The sequence below is a fragment of the Saccostrea cucullata genome, unplaced genomic scaffold (genome assembly GCF_032062105.1).
Source record: "Saccostrea cucullata isolate Sc308-1 unplaced genomic scaffold, CSIRO_AGI_Scuc_v1 ctg7624, whole genome shotgun sequence".
NCBI lineage: Eukaryota > Metazoa > Mollusca > Bivalvia > Ostreida > Ostreidae > Saccostrea > Saccostrea cuccullata.
The window spans coordinates 3,570-30,607 of NW_026927298.1; the positions used below are offsets into that span (position 1 = coordinate 3,570).

The 27,038-nt window shown below is 31.5% G+C and overlaps 4 protein-coding genes across 4 annotated transcripts; all 4 read right to left on the bottom strand.

Annotated features, from left to right (window-relative positions):
* Positions 1–1,453: 1,453 nt before the first annotated feature.
* On the bottom strand, positions 1,454–1,962 carry LOC134274001 (protein lin-41-like; the record flags this gene model as incomplete). The annotated part of the gene is made up of 2 exons (XM_062756230.1): positions 1,898–1,962; positions 1,454–1,778 (listed from the first exon to the last, which is right to left on the bottom strand). Coding segments are annotated over exons 1-2 (390 nt in total), but the record flags the coding sequence as incomplete, so codon positions are not given.
* A 53-nt stretch (positions 1,963–2,015) lies between these two features.
* On the bottom strand, positions 2,016–11,036 carry LOC134274002 (E3 ubiquitin-protein ligase TRIM45-like). Its single transcript, XM_062756231.1, has 2 exons — positions 10,947–11,036; positions 2,016–3,170 (listed from the first exon to the last, which is right to left on the bottom strand). Exon 2 carries the CDS (start codon positions 3,132–3,134, stop codon positions 2,016–2,018), a length of 1,119 nt encoding a protein of 372 aa, XP_062612215.1. The 5' UTR covers positions 3,135–3,170; positions 10,947–11,036.
* A 1,472-nt stretch (positions 11,037–12,508) lies between these two features.
* Positions 12,509–17,134, bottom strand: LOC134274004 (fibrinogen-like protein A). Its single transcript, XM_062756233.1, has 6 exons — positions 17,042–17,134; positions 16,738–16,875; positions 14,383–14,516; positions 13,592–13,688; positions 13,301–13,465; positions 12,509–12,522 (listed from the first exon to the last, which is right to left on the bottom strand). Exons 1-6 carry the CDS (start codon positions 17,091–17,093, stop codon positions 12,509–12,511), a joined length of 600 nt encoding a protein of 199 aa, XP_062612217.1. The 5' UTR covers positions 17,094–17,134.
* Positions 17,135–21,555: 4,421 nt separating this feature from the next.
* On the bottom strand, positions 21,556–23,934 carry LOC134274003 (uncharacterized). The gene is made up of 3 exons (XM_062756232.1): positions 23,831–23,934; positions 23,453–23,537; positions 21,556–23,304 (listed from the first exon to the last, which is right to left on the bottom strand). Exons 1-3 carry the CDS (start codon positions 23,832–23,834, stop codon positions 22,989–22,991), a joined length of 405 nt encoding a protein of 134 aa, XP_062612216.1. The 5' UTR covers positions 23,835–23,934; the 3' UTR covers positions 21,556–22,988.
* Between the last annotated feature and the right edge of the window lie 3,104 nt (positions 23,935–27,038).

Sequence of the window (27,038 nt, forward strand, 5' to 3'; positions counted from 1 at the left end):
AAAACGGCATCATCGGCGAGGCATTGGACTGGACTGGAATACACAAGGTCAAAGAAAACAAGGGTGACCATTACACAACTGGAGGAAAACAAGAAAGAAAAAGCTTGAAAACATTGGAAAGACGTAGAAGGAAGCAAAAGAACAGTATTGTTCGACAGAGCAACTGTAGAAGAAATGTGCTCCACAAGGAACGAAGATGATTAAGTAAGTACCAAAGTAATTTAGTTATATAAATTGAAATGCATGATAAGCTCACCTGAGCTGAAGGCATTATGATTCCATCGCATGTTTGATCTCATCAAATTGACTATTCACAGGTCTCAGGAAACTGATGAAGAAAACGGTGAGTAGTATTACTACTTTGTACTCTGAAAGTTATCTGTATTATCAGAGGGTCGCCATCCTTTCAACAATATTTTGAAGGCATCTTAGCAACCATGCAATAAAACGGTTGAAAATTTAAGTAAGTATATAATTCCTATATATGACACCCCCTTTCCAAAATAGATAATTGAATAAATGTTGAATCAACTGCTTTTCAACATATAATCAACGTTGATTATCAATGTTGATTCAATGTTAAGACTTCAACGTTGATACAAATTTTCAAAATCTAACATAAAATTAATGTTGAATCAACATAAAAAAACAACGTTGATTTAAAGTTTATTCAATGTTGTGTGCCCGCTGGGTAGTTACTTGGAAATAAAACCTACCCAAAAACTGCACCAAAAATGTTAACCTGCTCCAAAAACATTAACCTGGTCATTCCTTTGCTGCAATTGCAGTATCTGAAACTTTGACTGGTACAATGAAACACACTAGAACAATTTTCTATGCATGTCTAATTAATATAGGTCATAGAAGTACTTATAAAAAAAACTGCTCCAAAAAAATTAACCTTAACCTGGGACGCCGACGCCGACTCCGAGGGTATTACATAAGCTCCCCTAACTTCGTTGAGGTGAGCTAAAAATGAATCTCGATATAGAAGCATGCTGATATATCATTTAAAAATAAATATGTTTAAAGGAATTATGTAAGGTACTTTACTTACTGATAATTCTCCCAAGATATTCTTCATTTAATAATATAGTGCTATCAGATGTTTATAAATAAAAAAAATCAGCATGGATTACCAGAATTTTTTGGGGAAGATATCTAATTATATATTTTTTTTCTATTATTGAAAAAAAAATACAAAATTACCAAACATAAATTTCAGATTATTTTTCCATCAATTTTTTTAAGAAGAGGTGTACAAATCCATATGTAGAAATTAAAAGTATTGTGCACATGTCCTTCATTTAGTGGAACTCTTCAACTCCACGGAAGAGCCCAATAAAGTTCAAACTACGTTCCATATGACCTTAATTAATTTGTATAACTAATGAATTATATAGAGCATACAACACAGTGATGTATTTCAATGCAAATATTTAACTTTCTTTACTTGTGTGTTTCTATATTGAGCAACAAACAGATTGTCAATTGTATCTGTACACAAGCCTTCGGGTTGACTTAGCCCACAGTCTATGTAACGGAGGAACTGTCCATTCTGGTCTATGATGTGGACACAGTCATTGTCACAATCAGCTGTAAGGATGTGACTCTGACTGTCTGTAGTGATTCCTCGTGGATCGAATGGTTGGTTATTTAGAGCAGGAATATGTCCAGTGTATCTGAATCTCAGTTTCCCGACCTGATTGACCACAACTACTGCTCTAGTTTTCTCATCAGACATACAGATATCCAGGTTCCTGTTCTCAGTTATGTATCTGTAATAACCATCAGATGAATAAAAAAGTTTACCTTTATTATCAAACTGACTCATTTGCTTCTCTGTGGAGCCAGAGTAACTGACAACTTTTGTTTGATTTTCATTTTTACTACACACGATAACCAGTAGGTCACCAGAGGAGGTACAACAAACACCACGAAATTTCCAGTTCTCCGGTCCATGTAGTCTGATCAACTCCTCTACTTTATCATTTTTCACAATGTTCACAGTTCCATCATTTTAAATCAGTATAAACTAGATCTCCACATTTGGTCACTGCTATGTTAGTTGACACTTTTCCCGACGTTGATGTGATTGACTTGAGTAGTGATCCCTGATTGATGCTGAAGAGTTTCATGGTGCTGTCACTTCCACTTGTCCAGATTTCTTCACTACTCAGACAGGCCACATTGTATAGATAACCCCTATACCCAGTGTCTATGGTGGTGACAGTCTCTGGTTCATTTAAGAGCTGTTTGACTGGAGGAGAGGATCCAGCTTCTGGTGATTTCTGTATTGTCTTCATGCTGTAGCCATGTTCATTTGATGTTAAATAACCTGATGCTAAGGATCCATACAGTTTAATTAAGTTTTCTCCTTGGATTTTTCCCGGTTTGAATTTGGGTAAAGATGGCATAATTTTGTGTGGAAGATTTCTGTATATATCTACATTGGATGTAACACTAAACAGTTTTGACAAGTCATTAGTGTCTATAGCCATTTCAACCGAATTGATTTCATCCTTGATGCCAGCCATTGTCTTGTTTATTTCATCCAGATGTTTCTGTAGAGTTTGTAATTGTTTGTTTTTCATCTCATCAACTTCAGCTTTAAGTTTCTTGACAAGTTTGTCAATTTCTCTGTGCCAGTCCTCTCCATGTTTTGTAATGGCTGTTGAGAGATCCCCATATTCCTTTTCTAACTGACTCATTCTGTTCTGTACATCAGAGGCAATGTCATGGTAGGTTGGATAAATTGTTTCATTTAATTCAGTTACATCTTTCATAATTTTGTTTCTTTTTTCATCTAAGATTTGTAGAATTTTTGAATATTTATGACCGAGATGATGATCAGATGCAATACATGTGTTGCATACAGGAATGTCACATTGATTACAGTACATTTCACATCGTTCTTCGTCATGGGAATGGGATTCACATCCAGGGAAGAGAAGAGTAGATTTCCTGGAGTCAAATTTGACGACTTTGTGGTCCTTGGATTCATCTGTTGAGATGTGTTCTCCAACGCAGGCCTTACACAGGTTGACAAGACATGTATCACAGTGCATCTGTACCACAGCGGTCTCACACAGGTCACATAGCATCACGTCCTGGGCACTGGTACGGGGGTCCATGATAAATTTTAAAGCGGGATCAATATACTAGCAAATCTGAAAATAAAAGAAATGCATTATTATTAGAAATAATTACATGTAAGTTCCAGACATTTATCCAATACATCCCAGTAGACTTGAGAGAAAAAGATGAATTTGTTTGCAATGGTTAAAACCTACTAAAGTTTATCTATAACTATTCTCTGATCACTTGATACCATGTATTATATACCTGTCAGGTGTTTATACGTTCTGGATAAAAGCGAATTTGAATACCAGCTTGCTATTCAAACTGCTCTAGCATTTTTTTTTAATTTTGATTAGAATTAAGTACTAGTATGGACATCATAGTTTTAATTTTAAAAAAATCAAAACTATTAAAATATATGTCCATAGGACATGAATGCCCCGTCGAGAGTGTATTAGTAATGCAACATGATAATTTGAATGAAATTTGATCAGAATACCTTGAAAAGTGATGCAGTTGAATTGCTTACATCAGTATAATCAACATATGAAGTTGAAAATTTCTTGTAAATGGTTTGTTTAAAACTGAATAACGCCAATTTGATAACCTGGGGTTAAGGTCAAACGAAAGGTCAAGGTCAAAAATGTTGATAGAGTTGAAATGCTTATATCAATATGTATCGCCATATGAAGTTTGACAATGATTTAGTAATGTGAGGTCGAGGTCAAAGCAAAGGTCAAGGTAAAAAATGTTGATGCAATTAAATAGCTCTAATCTATGTGTATCAAAATATCAAGTTTGATAAAAAAGACGATGAATGATTTATTTAAAACTGACTTGAACATAATTTGATACAAGTGAACTCAAGGTCAAATGAAAGGGCAAGGTAGGAAATGTTGATGTAGTTGAATTGCTTACATCAGAATGTATCAGCATATGACGTTTAAGACTAATTTAAGAAAAGTGAGGTCAAGGTCAAAGGAAATAAATGTCAAAAATGTTGGTGCAACTGAATAAATGTAGCTCTCATCAGTATGTATCAACATGTGAGTGTAATAACACCATCTTGAATGGTGTGGTTAAAACTAAGCTAAACACTTATATAAGGAAAAGTGAGGTCAAGGTCAAAAAATGTTGATGCAGTTGCATAGCTCTCATTAATATCTATCAGCATATGAAGTTTGATGAAAATATCTTGAATAGTTTCTTTGAAACTGAGCTTTGAAGAGAGCTAAACGCAAAGTGTGACGGAAGGACAGATAGAAGGACGGAAGACGGACATGAAAAAAACCCCTATATGCCCCGGCCATATTAATGGCGGGGCATGAAAGTAATATACTTGCTTTATTATTTAAAGTTAGAAAAATACAGAATCATAAATTTTCCTTTAAGTTTTGGAACTCTTCATCTCAAGTGAATATGACATTGGAGATATGATATGGAGATAACCAACAGTACTCAAGCCCAAAATCTATTATTACGGCAAACACGGACCTATTAAACATTAGAAGTATGTTCAGATGACATGGAGGAATGAGTATCCACTTCAATTCCGACCGGTCACACCCAGCGTGTGCTCAAACTATATTGGGTATGTCCTGAAATATAGTTAACCATAGTGAAACTTAAATAAAGGCGTTAATGTAAAGTATAATATCTGTATAATGAATTGTTTGGAATTTTGCCTGGCTGATATACAAGAATAAATTGTAAAATTATCAAAGACACATTTTTCAGAACAATCATTATGAAAGTATTGCATAAGCAATACATGTCCCCTACCAGGTTCTCCTTTTTCTTCAGGATGTCATTTTATAATATGCAAAAGTTGATTTTGAGGTTGTGAATGCATTTAACCTTATAAAATAATCCACATGAAGACGAAAATTCAACTATTTCTTTTTAAAACATCTTTTTCTCGCTTCATATTTACCATATTGACAAGCATAACACGAACCCGATTTTAAACCATTTTGAAAAATTAAAAATGCCATGATTATGTCAAAAACAATGAAGAGAAACAAAATTTAAACTTGATCTGTAACTCGTCAAGATACACTCAAGATATATCTTCTTACCAAAATTCAGCTCAATATCTTCAAGCATTTAGAAAAAGAGTGCGGAAAACCAAGCAGGACAGACTGACAGTTAGACGGAGGGACGGACGTACAGACGCAGAGGTCCTTTAGTACGCCACCTCCATTTTTTCCGGTAGGGGACTAATAAACAAATGAAAATTATATTCTCTTTCTCAACACACACAGGCTAGAAATACATGTAATATGAAACAGTAATTAATTATTCAGATATCTGATACAATGTATACCTACAAATGTCTTTTTGTTCTATTATCGTATCAGATTTTTATTCACATACAAAATTCATTCCCTTATTTTCACGATGAAGGACTCCCCCAGCTAACACAAAAACATTTTTAAAATATTTTAAAAACATTTTCAAAATGTTGAGAAAACATTTTTTAAAATGTTTTAATCACGTGATTTTGTATGGTTTTTTAAACGTTTTTAAAACATTTTAGTGAAATATTTCAGCAAAATGTTGTCAGAACATTTTCTTAAAATGTTGCAAAAACATTTTCAATAATGTTTTAATCACGTGAATTTGTATGGTTTTTTAAAGGTTTTTAAAACATTTTAGTGAAATATTTCAGCAAAATGTTGTCAGAACATTTTCTTAAAATGTTGCAAAAGCATTTTCAATAATGTTTTAATCACGTGAATTTGTATGGTTTTTTAAACGTTTTAAAAACATTTTAGTGAAATATTTCAGCAAATGTTTCCGGAACATTTTCTTAAAATGTTACAAAAACATTTTTCAACGATGTTTTAATCACGTGATTTTGTATGGTTTTTAAAATGTTTTTAAAACATTTTACAAAATATTTCGACAAATGTTATCATAATATTGTTTTTCAAATATGTCTTATTCACGTTTAAATTGTTTGGTTTTTAAAACGTTTTCAAAACATTAAAGTCGAGGTTACAAAAGTATTTTTCCTGAATTTTTAATTTTTCTCATTAAATAATGATTTATCTATATTTAAAAAAAAAATAAACACAAACTGTATTTGATTTTTGAACCTTTAATACAAACCCATATTCAATATGTTAATCACATTTAAATTCCATTTTCGGTACAAGTGTAACCAAGAGAAATTGCAAAAGTCGGTTTCCGTTTTACAAATTTATTAAAACTCCTAAAACTTAACAAAATCTACAAGGTCGGGAGTCGGTGGTCCGAGCGGCTTGGCTGTCGCTCTCCAACTGCCAGTATTCTAACATGACAATGAATATAAAGATACAAAGTGATATTTTAACAATAGAATTAATGAAAGAGTGAAGAACACAAATAGATATCAATTAACGGATTAATTAAATAAACTCAATGTCACTTTAATTGTTCACATTAAAAATCACTCAACGCGGCATGACAGGGGAGGAGGTGTTATGTCCTTGGGGTGCATTTCACACGGTGATACTTGCCTCTTCCTCCAATTGAACACGTCCTCGTGTTCCAAAGTTGCGCACATTTTTGGGGCCTGGCACTTGCCCCCTCTGCATAAGACCTGGAACCGGGATTAACACGGTCACTGTACCTGGGAAACTTAAACTGTCTGCCACTTAAACACCGTGTCACATCACGTATGTGCTTAGGAGATTGTCTATTGGTCCTGCGAAACTTTGTTGTAACTGTTTGTAGTTCCTTTTCTTTGTTTTGAATTACATTGGACATTCGTTTGACTTCCTCTTCCAGTTTATTAATAACTTTGTCGCGTTCTTTTAGCTCTGCTAATAACATTAAATGGCGCCTCTCAAAAAATGCTGCTCGTGCAGTTTGGTGGTCAGCCTTTTTACGTAGAACATTTATTCTGTGGTGTGCAGCCTCTATTTGATTCTGAAAGAGTTCCTCTTTAAAGTCCGTGTCCTTGATTTTTGAAAAGGGAAGTTCTGCAAGGATCAAACGGTTTTCATTAAAGTTCCGTCTCCTTTCTCTGTCGCGTTGAATTTTCCTAGCCGATTTCTTTGCTTCTGTTTGTGTTGAGCTCTCGGTCTTCCCTGTAACTTTAATAGCCAAAACGTCACTTCGGCGGTCAGATTTTTGTGTCCTACACATCCGCGCGAAATGTCCATTTCTGCCGCAACTAAAGCACTTGGATATCCTTGCAGCACAATAAAACCATGCATGTGTTAATCCGCATCTTCTACAAATAGGATTTACGTTATGTACAAAGTATCTCGAACGGTATGGTGTATCCCACGCTGGTCCAAACGAGTACTGGTACAAATCCATTTTGGGGGAAATTAGCTCTGAGGTACCTTACGGGATCGCGTATCAAGCTAAAAAGTTGATACCCGGATTCTCCACCAATTGTAACCAAGAGAAATTGCATAAGTCGGTTTCCGTTTTACAAATTTATTAAAACTCCTAAAACTTAACAAAATCTACAAGGTCGGGAGTCGGTGGTCCGAGCGGCTTGGCTGTCGCTCTCCAACTGCCAGTATTCTAACATGACAATGAATATAAAGATACAAAGTGATATTTTAACAATAGAATTAATGAAAGAGTGAAGAACACAAATAGATATCAATTAACGGATTAATTAAATAAACTCAATGTCACTTTAATTGTTCACATTAAAAATCACTCAACGCGGCATGACAGGGGAGGAGGTGTTATGTCCTTGGGGTGCATTTCACACGGTGATACAAGTTTTAATATTTTTTCTTTCAAGTCACCGGGTTTTTAAAGGTTAAAAACGGCGTCTAATCCATTCACTGAATTTTAAAAGAACAGAATCACAGAAATCCAATGTTCACTGTATAGGTCGAACAGAGTGGCGGATCTATAAGACTTAGTTAGAATCACATACACTGAAAAGGCTGATAAGAAATCTGCCCCTCGAAAAGAATAGCACAACCTGTAAAGATAAGGAAAATTGTGTTTGTATTTAGCGTTCTACATCTAATGTATCTTAAGATGATCAATGAAAATATACAAAAAATATTTTAAATGATAATATTAAAATAAAGTTATTCCCTCATTTGCATTGAATAAAGCAGAAAAATAATTACTATGACAATATTATTGAAGAGTAATAGTATTTACGTATACCTTTGCTTTCATCAAAGGCGGGTCTTTTGAATGTGGGAATTTGAAAATACGGATGATGCAACCAACACCATGCTGTAAAGAAATTTCATTTTTAAATCAACATATTGTTTGATGATTAACATTTCACAAAGACAACGAATACTTGAATCAAGGATATAATTGTGTTGCCTTAAGCATGTGTTAAGAATGAAATATTCAAATCAAATATGTATATAACTGTTTAAAGATTTGTCATTGCTACATACATTTGTACAAAGTTATTGATCATGCACTTGTAGTATAAAAGTCATTCTTAAATGATCTTTTAAAGCCTATGATAAAGGAATAATTCTTACCATACAAAGTTAATAAATCCCGAGGTTATTATTGTGGTTTATATGGTGCGAAGTCTTCTCATTCAAATCGGTACGGAGTAAGCGCGCACATCTTGTTTACCAGAATTCAAAATTTGGCCTAGATAATCAGCAAACCACTATACTCTGTAACGCGCTGCCCAGCAGGAGAATTGCATAATAGGTTATCATGACACTGAAACTGACCAGTGTGCCAATCCCTATCTAATGCCTCAGAGTAAAATTGTGGGAGTGGATCACAGATTTGATGAAGAACAATTTTTAAAAAAAAAAAAATTTAAGGGTTTTATTTAATGCTTATGATTATATACATTTATTTATATTTTAATTTTTTTTTTTGGTTTGCCTATCCTTTCATTTATTGATTTTTTGATTTGTTTAATCAAAGGACTTTATAATAATTATGTCTGTTTAATCAATAAGCCAAAAATAGAAATCATTATAAAATACCGGAATAACTCTTTCAATTTTCTACAATTCCTCAATTTAACACTATTCTTTCTATATTTCTTTTTTTTCTTCATAAACTAAATTTTAGGAAAATCGCAATCATACATTATTTGAATCTTTTAAGAACATTTTGAAAATAACAGCAGCAATGAAAAATGAAGTCTTTCAAAAAAGAAAACAAATTAAATTGAATGTTCTAAGATCATTCTAACAACATACTCTTAAAGTTACTAAATGAATTAATTTAAGCTGCAATTAAATAAATGTTTCAGAAACATTTTGAAAATGTTTCCAAAAAATGTTACAAAAACTATAACTAAAATGTTTCAATTGTAGTGAAAATAATTATTTTAGTTAATGTTTTAAATAAACATTTTCACTGCCTATCCGGAATTGAAGGTTTTTAACGAACAGCGATATTAAGAATGTTTTAAAAATATTTTAAAAATGTTCCTTACAAATTTTTCAGAAACGTATATGTAATGTTTCCGATTTACACAATAAGAATGTTTCATTTCATGTTTTAAGAACGTTTTTAAAACGTTTTATTAGATCTTTTATATTTGGAAGCTATAAATACCATTAAATGAATTAAGAATGTTTCAAAAACATTTTGACAACGTTCCTTCCAAATGTTTCAGAAACGTATTTATGCAATGTTTCAGATTTATGGAAAAGGAATGTTTCATTTCATGTTTTGAGAACGTTTTTAAAACGTAATATAAAAATCTTTGATATTTGAAAGCTAAACATACCTTTTGAAACATTCTTAAAACGTTTCAAAAATATTTTAGAAAAATGTTCCAAAAGGATTTAATCATAAGCTTCTTGAAAACATTTTTAAAATGTTTTTAAAATGTTTTAATAAGAAGAGTAAATGTTTTTAAAACATTTTTAAAATGTTTAGTCTGAAATGTTTCGAAAAAACCTTTTTACAACACCAATAAAATGTTTTGAAAATGTTTTGTGCTACCTGGGCCCGTCACCACGTGCTGATCCGCCCCCTTGATAACAACTGATTCGGAAAATTGTCTACAGATAACTCCTTCGGTAGTTGGAGCCTCGGACTCGCTGGTCCCCCCCCTCCGTTACACCGTCCACCCTCAGCACCCCCACGACCATTCAAAACAGTGGCCCCTCATCCACATTCCATTATATCATTCCTCCCGTCGTAAACACGGCTAGCGAAATAGAAATGCCTGTCTAAACCAGCTAAGCTTTCTTAGGTGGCAGAGGATAGTTTTTTTTGCAATCAAAACGTTTGACTGACGGTTTACTTAATATTGAGCTGCTTTAAAATTGTGCATTGAAAAATTTTAAATTCCCTCTACATGTAATAATAGTATGAAGTAGTCCCTTGAGAAATTTGAAGCTTTTAGGAATAAAACATGTACAACTTACAGAATGAGCCCTAAAGATGGCGCAGGGACAATCTCAAAATTTCATGTGAATCAAGCCTATTTTCACTATTTCGCCGCAGCCGCATCTGCTTCCAGGCCCGTGCGCCTGACCTAGGCTACCACACAAATTGCAGAATAACATTTGTACATACCAATGAACAGCAAGAGATAATGGCTCAACCACCTCGTTTTCAAGCTACAATTCATCCTGTGAACCCACCCCGCTTTTCTGGTGAAATACCGGTAGAGCGAGTTTTGAGCTTAGTTTCGTATTTCTAGTCCATATCCCATATACAGTAGTAGTGACACTAAAGTGTCATATTTCAATAAAATATACAAGGCCACCAAGTCCCTCCAAATGCACCCATAAAATATTCTAGCTATAAAATTACCTATAATATGCATTCAAATCTCAGGTTTCTCTATTTTTTCTATTTTTTGACCGGTACTTTATTCGAAACTATCCTCTGCCACCTTATTCCAATGTCCACCAGTTTATCAGTTCTTAAAACTGCAATATTTGACTCACCATAAAAACTTATACATTATGTAGGACGAGTTGAAACAAGGTATCCGGCTGGTGTTGCTACCACTTCCTAATCAGATCACTCTTTTTTTTCTCAACGCAAAAATAATCACATACTACATCCGTCTATGGTAACCAACTACGGTCAAAATTAAATTTACAAAATATACTGTAATATATATCACTTGATTTTAAAACGTAATATAATGTGGTCGTCCAGTTCTCTTTCTTGTTAAATCTATGTTCAACATGTGCCTGCCAGGAAAGTTGTTCGTTTATGATTTTATTGAAAATTTTATGTCAGCTTATCTAGATACGACTTTTTGGGACAACCATCGTATATAAAGTTAAAAGTCGTATTTTTTGCACTTGATATTGATAAGATGTTGTGATATCAAATTACCATTAAAGCAATTGAGTATTCAATTAAATAGAACTAAGGGCCATGCACTTTTGTTGAACTGTATCGTTGCACAGTGTAGGTTGCATATGAAAAACGGCAGACAGCATTTGACTCAATGATAAATTGTATTTGCTGGCATGTCCATTGTAACGACCAAAGAATTTACGAAAGTACCACGATTGTGGGTTTTGCACAACTTCCACCATAGAAGTCTTTATCTTTGTCCTTAATGGAGAACGCCATTTCATTCAAGTTATGATTAGTAATTATGTCATCTCCATTATCAAAACACTATTTGGGCTCATCCTTACCCACAGGGGTCATCTTTTAACAATCCTTAATCTTCAATACATGAGAATACTTATATATTCATTTACCCAAACAAGACTTTTGCTATTCCAAAGAAGATTTTTCAAGATTTTCCCCCTATATATTCCTGTGTAAAATTTTGATTCCCAATTGTATACCCTCGATCTAAACATTTGTTAGTCATGATTTGAACAAATTAAAATAGACACTAGCTTTATAGTAGCTTAGAATGCATCCATATCGATATGGAATAATATATATTTTTTAAAGAACAAATTTTACGTTCAATGAAAGATATTTTTATCGAGTGAAAGGTACAAACATAGACACAAGAATGGTCCCTACATATAAAAATGCAAATACCCAGAGAAATATGAAAAATCTACTGAGCAGCAGTTTGATACCGCGGATATGTTAAGGAAAACCGGAAAAGATATCTAGATGATTGTTTTATTATAATTATGGAAAAAGACATTTTGATTGAATTAGACCAAGATATAAAATTTACAATGAAAAAAAGTTCTACTCAATTACCATTTTAGATGTATTAATCTGCGAGGAAAAATAAAAAGAGAAGGAAATTATTTTTCAAGGATTGCTTCTTTATTCATTTAGGATTTTATTGTTCTTATCATCATCCTAGAGGTTTTCATGTTTTCTCGTGCCGTTCCCCAGTGTAAATGGGTCCTTGATTGTAATTGTTTTTCTGTGTATTGTCCGTTCAGATTCGAGTGTGAACAGAAATTGTACCACCAGGCACCACGTTCAAAGGTTTTTGCGCAACTTCCGCCCCACTTGTCGTTATCAATGTCTTTGGTGGAGAACGCCATTCCATTCAAGTTATGATTAGCAATTATGTATAGTCTCCTTGAATGATAATTAAAATTATATCAGCTTAAATGAAGTACGCAGCATTAGGTAGACACAGCTTATAAATATGTGCGTACTCTCAAAATGTAAGGAATATTTTAATGATGATGCACAATTACTATTAATTGAACAAAAACAGCAATTTTGTAAAGCGATAATGAAAAATATTCAAATTATGGTCTGCTTGACTTCTATAAAATCTTATTTAAAATGAAAATTTGGACTATATTCCAGACATTATCATGTGTAAGATCCCTTGGGCCAGGGATTTGCAAGCTGTCTTGAGAAGGACAAAGTTGCACGCAGATCTTTTATCCTATTTAAACTGACTCGATCCTATTTGGAAAGATGTTTTTTATGCTTTCTCTATGCTTTATCTAAATTATTTCTAATTATATATATTCGTTTAAAACCACTTCTAGAAGCAGCTTTTGATTAAAAAAACTTTCTTTTAATATACCACATATAATTTTTTACTTTTTCTTCATTTTCTTCCGTAAGAAGGAGTGATCCTCCATTAAAAAAAATGATACCCATTAAGAAAAAGAAAATGGTCCAGTGGTTTTGATAAAAAGGATTTAAAAAGATACAACGTCGACTACGACAGTCAACGGACAAATTTCGATCAAAAATTCTCACTTGAGCCTTCGGCTAAGAAGTGGAGAAGAATAAAAAAAAATTGTTGTGATGTTCTTATGTTATATTCTTATATTTTTTAAATGTAATTCATGCATAAATAATACTATCAGTTTATATCAAGATTGATTCAAATTACCTGCGTCCCCGCTGTATCCACTGATTGACAGTTTATACTTGTCTGATTCATCACCAATAGAAAATCTGGAGTACTTTGCATAAACTTTTGATCCATTAAATTTGGTCATTTCAATCCGAAGTTCTTGGTCATCATTTTTAGTTAGAGCATGAATTCTGTCATTCCCTGTTTAAAGAAAGATCAGACAAACATATACAAAGAATAGTATGGTTATCAATGGCTAAAATAATTTATGAAGAGAAAGGAGAATGTTTCAATAATTCAATAACGTCAAAAGATTATAGTATTTACCAAGCCAAAATTCCTGAGAAATATTCCCAAAACCTGTCTTGTAGTCATTCCAATCGCGATAAAAACTGGTGGAACCATCATACCTGTTCTGAATTACCTGTAATTTATTCATGTATTAGAGCGTGAAGAATTTTTATACTATTCATCATGGAAAAATTATTTTCCACATAAGTCACGTTTTAACAGGGACATGTAGTCTGCTTTTCTTATTTAAAAAGTAATGTTCTGGTATAACCAGCAAATGGCATTCATGTCGACGTCCCCCACCTAATTTGGTACAACAAAGCATGCTCTTAATTAATGCAATAATTTTTTTTATTTAAATCTAGGAAGGTTAGTGACAGATAAGTTAGTGTTAAAGGGGTTTCATGAACCTGATAAAATATATAAACATTTCATTAACTCTATAGTCGTTATAATGACCTGCATAACTAAAATGCAAATATATCTTTTCATTGGTGGTATGTTGTTTGGCATTTTTCATACATATTGGTTCCAGAGATTTCTGTTTTTGCTCTTTCTTTTTCCCTTTTACAGATTTTTATATTTTTGTGATAAGTTTTGGAAATCGATCAATGTTTGTTATTTTCACCTTTTATGTTCAATAGGAAAAAAAGAATATCTCTGAAGAAAAAACTGAGCCCAAACTGATGTATTCCTCACGACTTGGATCTACAAAGTCGTCTAAACCCTAATTTAATTCCCTTTTATCTGATGTTTTAAATTTTGCAATTCTCAAATTTAAAATTAAAATACAAAGTTACTGGTCAATTTAAATAACGCCTTATTACCGTCCAACCCCCTCCGTCCGCCGTCATATCACAATAAACCTGGACTGGATTTTTATCGTCAAGGTTGATTGTATAAATACCGTCCTTCCTCCAGGTAGAAGGGTCTTTTCTCAAAATATCAGCACAGTTTTTCTCTAAAATATCAGTGTTTGTTATCACAGATATAGTTTATAGTTATAGTATGATTAATGACTATTATTATTTTTATAAAAATTGTAACAATTATACGGAAGCCCATTTAGGACCTATCAAAAAATATTTTTGAATTCATTATAACGATTTTTAGAATTTGTTATAACGAATTTAATTTGTTATAACAGATTTTCAGAATTCGTTATATCGAATTTAATTTGTTATAACAGATTCATTGAATTCGTTATAACGAATTTAATTTGTTATAACAGATTCATAGAATTCGTTATAACGAATTCAATTTGTTATTACAGATTTAATGAATTCGTTATAACGAATTTAATCTGTTATTACAGATTTGTTGAATTTGTTATAATCAATTCAAGAATTTGGTTATAACAAATTCAAAAAAAATCTGTAATAACAGATTAAATTCGTTTTAACGAATTCATTAAATCTGTAATAACAAATTAAATTCGTTATAACAAATAAGTGAATCTGTTATTACAAATTAAATTCGTTATAACAAATTTAATGAATCTGTTTTAACAAATTAAATTCGTTATAACGAATTCAATGAATCTGTTATAACAAATTAAATTCGTGAAAACGAATTCACTGAATCTTTTATTACATGTTTAATTCCTTATAACGAATTCAATAAATCTGTTATAACAAATTAAATTCGTTATAACGAATTCTAAAAATCGTTATAACGAATTCAAAAATATTTTTGATAGGTCCTAAATGGGCTTCCGTACAATTATCATAAAAAAAAAATTACAAATTTATTGAACAATAAAACATCCTTGCATTGATAATGTAAATCTGTAATTTCATCCAATTTTAAAAAGTATAATTGAGCACCTAATTAATGTTTTTGAATGGTATAGGATGCATGTAAGGACATGGTCATGCCGAAAAATTTTAATGCGCGGCATGCAGTTCACCACAAAGCGCTTTATATAGGTGGGTAAACTGTCCCAACCACAGTAAAACCTGTCCATTAAAACTTTGGTAATTATTAAATCCATTCCTTATAATTTAATTTTCCACTATAAAATATTTGAATTTAGTCAAATAAACTTTCAAAAATGTCTTTAACCCTCTTCACCGTAGTCACGCATTTTAACACACATACCATTTCCTATTTCTAAAGCAAAATCACTATAAAGTGATTTCAGGGAAAAAGTAACGTCATTTTTTTATGACATGAACATTAAGTGTTTGTTGGGTAACAGTTCAGTAAGTTGTAAGGAGTTAAATTGAGCAAATTTTAAAGGTAACGTCAAGCGGATTTATACATTTTGACTTTAAAAAATTGTGAGGTAGGCAACACCAATTATACTATATAGACTAATTTTTTAATCAGATCTAATAACGCATTACAAACAATATCAAATTATCATTTAATAATAATTATTAATTTTGCTCATTTTTTAAAATTGTAAACAACGATCTTGCCAAATATTCTTAAAAACATAACAATCCAATTTGAAACGATTACTTTTTAGCAATATTCATGTCCCTGCCAAATCAGTTAATCATCGAATAGTTATTCATCAAATAGATCGAACTTAATCTATTTCTAATCTATTGACAAATTTCGTGAGATTTTAAATCGTAATGCATGCATTCAGTAAATACGTACCTTAAAATATTCTAATTGTGTCCAACTTTATCAGTAATATTGATTAATTGACATAGTACTGTGAAATCACAATATCGTCGGGTTTCATTTTCGTTGTTTTCGAGGCATGAAGAGACCCACAAATTCAAATCCACCACGAAATGTAAAATGTTACATACATAACTACTCAACAATTCTTCATCCACGATTTCAAAACCTCACGAACCAAGAGTTTTTATCTAAACCACGAACATTTGACCCACGAAAATATGTGATTTTACAGTACATTTTGCTGTTAACGTCAAATATGAAAATTTTTATTCAAAAAGAGCGGCCAAGGGCTTAAAATTTAAATCTTAACTCGTTACTGAGGGCCACTGAGCAGTGAGGGTCCTTTATCGTACCAATGTCTACAATGCTGATGCCCCATTCTTTAACCTGTGAATGCCGGGCGCTTGAAGGAACAGTTCCTACCTATGTTTGCTTCTTAGATTGACTCAGATTGATGACGAAAGGAGAAGAAGAATTCAACCCAGGCCTTCCGATCTTGTCAATCAAAAGAAGAATTGATTAAGGACCAATTATAAACATACCATATTTTGTGTTATTCAAAATGGTTCCTGCTGGAAGTCTGTAATTGGAAGTGATGTCCATTGATAGTGGAGTTTTGATCTTTGCAAATGATTTGATGTATTCCCATGGAGCAGTTTTCAAGTAATTAGATATTTGATCTAAAAGAAAAAAACCGTTACTTTTATTATTTCTGATTATTCAATAATTGAAGCGTAGATTTTTTTCTTTGGAAAACATAGTGAAGGGGAAAAATCTTCGCAGTTGGTCAAATAAGTCAGAAAACATTAAACATTAGATATAAAGAATTAAAGATACATTGATTACCTTTCGCTGCATGGTTTGGTTGAAATCCATACACTTCATAAAGCAGCAACATGACAAACAAGGTTAACACCTTCAGTATGTATTTTTTCTTTTGAATTGCTGAAACAATAAATAAGTGTAAAGAAATAAATACTGCATACATGTATCTATAATCAGTTTGAAATATTGTGAAATAATGAATAAAATTTTTACCAATGTTTAGTTCATTGAAGACATATTAGAGCATTGCTTTTATATTTCATGCTTACGTAAAGCCCATCATAAAAAAACCATGATATGTGATAGTAGATCTTTAATACTATATTGCGTGTCAACAAAAAAAAAATATTGATATAGGTAAGTGCTGTGAAAAAAAGAAACATAAATATTAGTCTTTCTCTTTTCATTTATGGCATAAATACAATAAATGAGAACAGCATAAAAATTTATATATTCAGTCTACTTGTCTCATTTGTATCATGAATCTTTACAAAATATTAAGTTATTTTTCAACTTTCTATTTGGAAACAAATTGTAAAAAAAAAAAAAAAACAACTGGATACAGATTATTTCCACTCAATGTAAGGTTTATTACAATGCGAAATATATTAACAACTCGAAATGTAACAAATCGGGGTTATTACATTTTGAGTAAGAATATTTGGCGTCGAGATCAACGCAGAATGTAATTACACAAAAAATGAAAACAGATTTTAAGATTATTACATTGAATTGTGTTCGGGAATAAGGGATCAGGTGCCGAAGAGGATTGAGCATCCCCTGCCCACCGCTCTTACCCGCCGTGTGCTTTTGTTATGTTTGGAAAATGAAAAAAAAAAGCTGTAGATAGTTATGTGCATAAATTATGACCAAACAATTTGAATGATAAAAGTCAATCAGCATTTGACTTAAAGATACAGTGTATTCTGTATTTACTGAGAAGGAATAGACCTTAGAATTTCAATACCATTGTTTTCCTCAAGTTGTTTGTCATTAGCTTGACTGGATAAAAAAAATTGTTCAACTTTTGTCTTGAAGACCATAGAGCTTGCAAAATAATGACTTTCAACGAGATTTTTGATATACCTGTTTAACCTTGCTTGTCGATAGGTTGCTTAGTGAAAAAACTGTATGTACGTAAATTACGCACTTACGATTCGAAACAAACTCTGAGGTCTGAACACCGTACGTAGGTTATTTAAGGAATCACTGTCTAGTTAGTATAGTATCCAGGGCATCAACAATAGTGGGAAACATGGGATAATTTGCATAACGGGCGAAGCCCGTTATGTATAAATTATCCCATGTTTCCCACTATTGTTGATGTCCCTGGCATACTATACTAACTAGACAGTGATTCCTTACATTTCTATTTTATTGTGAAATAAAATTGTATAGATTTAGATTTTTAAAATGTAGACATAGATTTAAATTACACGAGGACTCCCATGCCAATTTCAATAGTCCTCGGCCACTGACGTCAAACACAAAGGCAGCCGCACGAGATTTACATGCATATTTGGCCTCCACAGCGTCTGATCATGACACAGACACAGATGCGCACGAGATTTGCATGCATATTAGGCCTCCTTAGCCCCTGACCTATTGACCTGCCTAATTTACATTCTGGTAGAATTATCAAGAAATCAACTCCGCTAACTTTCAAAGGGTTATCACAGAGAGAAAAATTAGAAATGGAAATATAAGGGTATGTTGCTTCGTAAGTAAGGGAGTTGACAATCGAATTTTTGAAGTCAAACGTTTATCACATAAAACTTTGTTGTTATGTTACTCTAATGAATTATCCAAATATGAAACTGTTGTGTCAGACTGTGTGGCATCTTAAATATAAAGCTCATTGAAATATATTTAACCGAAGTAAGAAAGTAGATTACTAATTGATAATTGATAATACGTCGTTGATACATCTAATTGTCGAGTTGATGGCCAGAGAAAGCGGTTTCTTCCTCTTATACATAAAATTACGAAAAGAAACTTTTTAAGCACTTCTTTTTAGTTATAGACATGTATCAAGAAGTTTTCAAGCATTTTTTTTACTTGTGTTGTGTATCTTATTACAGCATATTTTTGCCCCCGTTTTTTAGGCATGAAATTTTACCTTCTCTTTGATTATGATGAGTCGTTGCAAAATTAATTATCAAAATTTGAATCTAAGAATGGTTGTATTACAATCTTTGAGTTCTATTTGAAAGAAATATGATAAATTGTCTTTTTCAATTGCAAAACATAGTAACTAGTAGCTAATCTAACGAACTTATAGAGTCAAATTGTTTATGAAAACTTTAATAACATCGAACTGAAACTGTAGATAAAACTTAGTTTAAAAATTATTTTTTGTAAACAAAACAATACTATTTATTAATCTAATTAAAGAGTAAACTGTCTCAAAACAGGGTATTCCAGGTTTCTCCAATCTCACTTGTGTATCTATCAAATTCATTCCTTATAATCTAATTTTCCATCTATAAGTGTAAAAAAAAAGACAATTACTGTATTTCCTTTATAAATACATTTTTATAAAAACTAGTACAACCTTAAAGTCAAGCGGATTGATACTTTTTTGACCTTAGTTATTTTAAAGCAAGCAAAACATACAATGTAAATTAAATGTTCTATCTACTTTAATGGTATGTTACAACCAGTATAATTATATACATATAAACAAACATATAAATACGAGTTTGAAGACAGGACCGTACAATTTATTTCAGTAGCTATTCTATTGTTTGCTGCATTTCGTTTAACTATTTCAGTTGAGATTTTATTTTCATAACAACTTCATCATTTATGATTCTACAGGAAGTGATATTTTAATAACAGTTACAAAATTCAAATGAAGCCAAATATTTTTTTCTACGAATTTGACTTTTACACTTGGTCATGTACTTATACTTGGGACATTTATATTATAACACCATGTAAACATGGTATATACTTCCTAGCATATAAAGTAAGCAGATGCTACACTAACACGTGAATGTGTTGATTTCCTTATTATTGAAATGGTCTATCTTACATGTACTTTAATTTAACAGGTGTTTTTTAAACCGAACTTTCCTCTCAATTTACATTACTCGTGTTTTTTTTTATTGTTTTTCAATAAATGCAATTATTTACTAGGATGATATAAAATACGGTCCCCGGTTAATTGACAAAAATTAAATGTCCAAATTTTACACTAAGTTTTGCATCCAACTAATTGTTTATATGTGTACCTAAATGGAATACTTTTTTAACAAAAAAGAAATATAATTCGGATGATATATATTTTTCATTTGTGTAGGGGCATCACGTTTACATCCTATTCCCACTGAATTTTGGCCCCGTCCAATTCATTGATGACAAATGACCATATGTATTTCAGCATATCAGTAAATACAAATTTAATGTGCATTGCTTCATCTAAAACGATAGACGTTGAGGTTCCATGGGAATTGTCATGAATAAAAAGTTTGTCGAAAGTGTGAAATGGAAAGGGAAAAATATCTTTAGTATAGCCAATATCTATATTGACCTTAGCCATGTGTCTGTGATTTGATAACTATCTAGTAAATCAGCATGTTTTGTCATTCACTCATCGGATTGGACAATTGTTCTCTGTAAGCGACCATGGCTAAATAATAATAGTCATATTAGGAAGATTCTTCGGACATGCATGTATGCATGTACTTATACTTGCCTATTTTTTAATCATTATTCATAAACGAACACACGGTCATTAACAAGAATTTTTATACATGTAGTATACTTTTCAAAATTATAAACAATACACTTCCGACACAATTTAAAAGGAGTCATTTTCCTCCACTTTTGTTTGAAAATAGTCAAAATGATTGTAGAATTTATATAATTCATTGTAGAAAAACACTAGTTTTGTTATCTTATCCTTTGAACAAAAACAATAAAAAATCTAATTATATTTACATTATCTGAGTGGAATTTACATCAAGAGGCAAGAAATATCTGTCTTATCTGGAATCTTAAACGAATCTGTTTCTCCGGTGGTCATTTTTTAAGAATATGAATTTATAAATATAAAAAAACGAAAAAAAAATTGGATTTTAGATAGTAGAAACCTAACAAAGATTCACCTGTTCTAGTTTGATTTAGCAAACTCATGCAACAAACCCGTTTTACGGGCGTCATGAACTAATCCAAACCGTAAATATTTTTTTTTATTAAGAATAAAGTGACATATTTCTCTGCTTCGAGTAGATCTACTCATTGGATTACATTTATAAATTTATCATTATTATATTATAATTATTTTTTAATTAATTAATTATAATTATTTTTTATTATTCATAAAGGAGCGCAGGGTGGGTGTGACTGGTCAGCAGTGTATGCTCACTCCCCGATGGCACCTGATCCCACCTCTGATGTCTTGTTTGTTCTACTCCTATCTTGTTTTGTTTTATGAAACTTTGATTTTGAATACTGTTCTTTATTTCCATTTTCCATATGTTTCATTTAAAAACAACTGAAACGTTTTTTGAGTTCCTGGATATAAAAATTTATTCGTGTTTCCTGATAATATATTTCGGATAGGATATTTCCCTATATAATATGATTCATAATAATGAGGAACCTAAAATAAATAATATTGTTTTATACACGTTTAGATTTAAAGTATTTTGTGAAATCTGACATTTTTACGAGAATTTTCAATTCTATGAATTTCGAGCCTGTTGAACTAACTTCTTTAATTCTTCCTTCTACATAATGACATATAATAAATAAAATATACATTAGTTAAACCGTCATATGGATAAAATATTGGAAAATTTTGAAATTTTGTAATAATGCTTGACTACAAAAAGTTGGTTATGGTTACATTAGTATGACAATGTATACAAATAATATAAATTTATATGCAATTAATATTAATGTCCCAATTATCATGAAATATTTCCTCGCTTCAAAACACCCTTCTAAATGATAGCATAATCAAGCAATAAGCCCGATAATAATTTATTATATATGTACATCAATGTGCATTATTCAGCATATGTACGTTGTTACTAATATGTACAAGGATAAAATACAAGGTTAAAAGAATGAAATGTATATTCAGATATGTTAATCACACGTTCATTTATATTTCAAATATATTTCACTTATTAGCTGTACAATCTATAGAGATCGGCAATTGATTCATCGGCAATTAATTCTGGTTGACAAAGATAAAAAAAAACACATAACAATTAAAATTCATAGTATACACAATTTCCATTTAAAATTAACTCCTTGAAAACAATTATATATTAAAAATCATATCATCAAAAAGTTGGTTGTAAATCAATTTGTTTATGAAAAATAAAACAATTAAAAGAAGTTGAATTATCTGTGCCTTGAAATTGAGTTGAGTATGTAAATATGATAAATTATGAAATAAATATGACATACCGAAAATATGACGTCATTTAGTTTGTACATACATGTATTATTTTTTTTAAAAAGTTTTCAACAGAAAAGTTTTACATGACTCATTTCTGTATTTATTTCCCTTAAAAAGTTGTAATAATTGCCCAAAGTTCTTTCTCACTATATTTTTTACGATAAACAGTGTTGTATAATTCTTTGAAAAATAACAAATTTTCAAAATGGTTTTGGTGATGCATGTTCTCCATATTATCGAATAGAGAATGCACTAAAATGGTGTCCTTTGAAAGGTTTAAGAAAATATGGGAAAAAATTTAGACGTTCAAGACGTCCCTATAAGCACTTAGTAGGTCATCTGAGAAATACGATTTGTATACATGTATTCCTACTGCATGGAATTTCAACAGTTCAAAAAGTCAGAGTTTTAATTTCTTACATCACCTTTATATATTAGAAAACACTGGGCAATATATTTCTTGAGACCCTACCTTGTTTTAAAAAATACATGTAAAAATTTATGATAGTAATTTAAAGTCACACAAACAGTTATCTGAGATTTAACTAATTACTTTGTTTCCTTTTTCGTGTCTCGGAATGTTGAAAACATTGGATGCATTTCCTGTATTGAACTTCTTCCGCTTATTTTTGAACTTCGAAACAAACGAGAATAAAAACTTCCTCTGGAATATTCGTTCCGGCTACCATTGACATGAGATCTTCGTTTTGAGGTTGTATCATACACCCCTTCAGAGAGATCCTTATATGGATTCTCTTCGAATTCCTCCTCTGGAATCGTGGCATATACGTTATCAATACTACAGACTGTCTTTCTAGAAACAGGTCGACCGACATTTTCTTTACTGCGTCTTGTCGTTTTGCTCCTATAGAACAGAATAGAATCCCTGGTAGAAATGGAAACAATCTCTAGTATTTTATTGTTGAACCCTATATTTTTCTTTCCATCTTACATTGACAAGAACAGTTGCTACAATACGAAGGAAATATGATTGATTTTACTGTGATTCTTACTTATTCTGTCTAAATCGCTTGACTGCTAGAATTCCCACAATAATTATCGTCACTTCCACCACTCCGATTCCCACCATCAGAATCACTGTTTAAACAATGCAAGAAATATAAAGCTTCCTACATAGATTCATTTTATCTTATTTAGTCATTTTACAACAATCGTAAACAAACTCATGTATTTGAATTATTTCAAAAGGCTAATAACAATTAAATAAATAATTAATCTTTTCCTTTATATCACAAGGGTTAAATTACTAGAAATCTTGTTTAATTAATATGACATAAAAAAAACTGTTTTATGAATGAAACATAAAGCAGCAGGAATGGTGTTAGAGTAGGTTTTTTTCTATAAACAGTTAAGAATTTTAACTTTCAAACCCATTTCTCGACCGAGAGCAGACGTTGTGGGTTTCGTTGACGATACCGCATTTATTGTTGTCCTTGATGAGTTCGGTATTTCTGAATTTATTGTATGTTGTGTGTCTGAAATCAAAGCCGAGATAAATATTGATTTCTCTTGTATAAATAGAGGATATTTAATGTTTTGTCGTTGATAATGGAATTTATTGAATTCATTCGTGAGGAAGGGTTTTTTTTTTAATATTTTCACTCGTGCTAATCGCACTCGTGAAACTATTAAAAAAAATCCTGTTTCACGAGTGAAATAAATTCCATTTTCAACTACAAAATATTGAATTTTCAGTTTACATTTTCTCTAATTTTCCCTTTACCTATTTGTCTTCTTGTAATACAGTCACAGGCTACATGACGTCATATTTGACCGGTTGATACGTCATAGCTAACTGATGCAAGATTGAAAACATAGTATACATGGATTTCAGACATAATTTGGGGGGAATTTTGGCAGTCTTATTCTCTGTCAGAATGGTTTATTTACACACTCTCTCTATATATTATTATAACAGCCCTAGGAATATTTTTACGACAATTTTCGTTATTGGAAGGTAAATCGAGAGTTTTACCGCGCTTCTGATATTTGTCACACTGTGAAAGGATACCATTTTTATTCAATGAATAAATTACAGTATTTCACTTTTAAAATGTAATAATACCGGGTACATGTATACAGAAATACTATAAAATCTTTCAAAACTCCTGCTTTGAAGGAAAGAACAAGGTTCCATCAGATTAATCATAGGTTAAGTAGACATTTATCCACTTATTGTACTTGAGTTCTGAGGAAATGATTGCTTTGAGGAACTCAGAACTCTAAGTCAAATCACTTGACTCTCAATGTAAAAGAACTATATGCGGTATATTGCATATATTTGCCCCCACAAAAGTCAAATTTTGAAAACTTCCTGAAATGTGCTGAATTCAATATATTGTATGAGAAATATAAATTAACAGAAAATATTAGAGTTTCAAAGCAGTGTATTCACAATTTTTGTTTTTATGACGTCACAAACTAGTCCGATTTTATATCTTTTTTCAGAAAGAGAACAAAATGGACAAAATTTCAACAATTTTAGCTATAGAATTTATAGAGCGCAAGTTTGTTCAGGAACAATATTGACATATTTCATTGATATTATCATTCTACACAATATATCAAAATATTGATCCTGAACACGCATGCACTCGGTGACTTTTACTCAAAATATTGACGAGATATGTACATTTTTCTGTAAAATTCATAAAAAACTTAAATTTACGTCATGTTTGTGACGTCATTAGGTACATATGACGTCATTATTTATGAAAATATTCAGTGCTTTGAAGTCAGCATATACTCCCCTGTTTAAGAAGAACTGAATTAAATATATCTCCATCAAAGTTTGATTTGGGGGGCAAATATTGGTTGTTACCGAATAAAGTTCTTTACATTTATACATGTCAAATCTACATTTCAATTGAACTCTTGATAACGTCTTTTACATATAGAAATTTCAATGAATATAAACGTTAACTATAATCAAGTTAAATACCAGGAGAAGCTTCTGACAAGCTTAAATAGCTTTCAACAATCTCGTTTAAAGAAGGTTTTTTTTTAATCTTTCTAAAGAGAGTAAAGAATTTTAACTTTCAAACCCATTTCTCGATTGAGAACAAACGTTGTGGTTTCCGTTGAGGTTACAGCGTTCAGTGTTGTGCTTGACGAGTTTGGTATTTCTGAATTTGTCGTATGTTGTAAGTCTGAAAGCAAATCCGAGAGAACTATTCATCACCCTTGTATAATACATGGTACATGTATACAGAAACGATATGAAATGTTTCAAAACTTCTGCTTCAAAGGAAAGAGCAAGGTTCCATAAAGTTAATCAAAAGTTTAGTAGACACTTATCCACTAAATGTACTTGATGTCTGAGGAAATGATTGCATCGAGGAACTCGGAACTCAGTGTCAAATCGTTTGACTTATAATGTAACATTTAAGCATCGAATTATCATTTTATGAAAGATGCAGTCTCATAACTGCAATGATGTGTGCAAACAAATTGAGTAACGCGCGTTATGAAAATGTTTTTGCACACACCATGGCAGTTACTGGACTGCATCTTTCAAAAAAATGATAATTCATTGCTTTTATTTACATTTTGTATCCCCTGTATTTTCTGCAATTTTAATTTTATTATTTAAAAAAGTTTAAATGATAAACTATATTTTTGCAACAAAGCACTACAAATGAATCTTATTATAGACATAAATTTTTCGCTTGGTTTAACAGTAACGACGTAGTCCCTGTATTCATATGCCCGACAAACTTTTGTGATTATGTCTTTGTGTTATGTGCATTTATCCGTTGTAAATTTATAATGCTTTCTATAAGGGTCAAACAAAGTAAATGTAAATGTTTAAATTTATACTTGTCTCTCTACATTTTAAATTGAACTCTTGATAAAAAGAAATAACACTGGAGAATCTGACACCTCTTTTTCATACAGAGATTTGTTACTGAATAGAAACGTTAGTGATCATCAATTTGTAAACCATGAGAAGCTACCGACAAGTTATTGATCTTAAATGGTTTTCAATAATTCCGTTTTCAGTCGGTTTTATGCAAATTCTAAAGTAGTTATCATGAACTTGTCTGTAAATACATCCTTTCTATTGGTAATTTTTTGTCTGACATGCTACAAGCCTTTTGTTAATTTACTGCTTTATTAACACTTTTGAGTACGAAGTGATCACTCTGAATCTTACATTACCTGAATAATACATAAAGCTCAAAGCGGGTATGTCCTGTCAACGGGGGATGTTTACTCCTCCTAGACACCTGATCCCACCTCTGATGTTTCCGACGGTCCGTGTTTTTTTAAGAAATGAAGCTTATTTCAACTTATGTTGTACGATATAACATTAGTTGGTGTTATTTATGCTTTCTAAACCGCGAAGCGGTTTATAAAAAAGCGTAAATGGCCCCAAGTTATGTTATATCGTATAACATAAGTTGAAATGAGCTTCATTCCTTTTAATTTAATTTCAATGGAGACAATGTAAATTTTTTTTTCTTTTTTCCTCCGGAAAAGGGCTTCAGATATAGCATATTTTAAAAATTTATGTTAAGCAGAGTAATACGTTTCTGAAGTAACTCATTGTGACGTAGGCAAATTATGTTATACAAA

Coding starts and splice junctions, on each gene's coding strand:
- LOC134274003 (XM_062756232.1), bottom strand. Junction 23,305..23,452: donor AAGCGATTTAGACAGAATAA/GTAAGAATCACA, acceptor TCTGTTCTATAG/GAGCAAAACGACAAGACGCA.
- LOC134274004 (XM_062756233.1), bottom strand. CDS start 17,093: ATGTTGCTGCTTTATGAAGTGTATGGATTTCAACCAAACCATGCAGCG. Junction 16,876..17,041: donor ACCAAACCATGCAGCGAAAG/GTAATCAATGTA, acceptor TTTTTCTTTTAG/ATCAAATATCTAATTACTTG. Junction 13,466..13,591: donor TTCTCAGGAATTTTGGCTTG/GTAAATACTATA, acceptor TTCTTTAAACAG/GGAATGACAGAATTCATGCT.
- LOC134274002 (XM_062756231.1), bottom strand. CDS start 3,134: ATGGACCCCCGTACCAGTGCCCAGGACGTGATGCTATGTGACCTGTGT.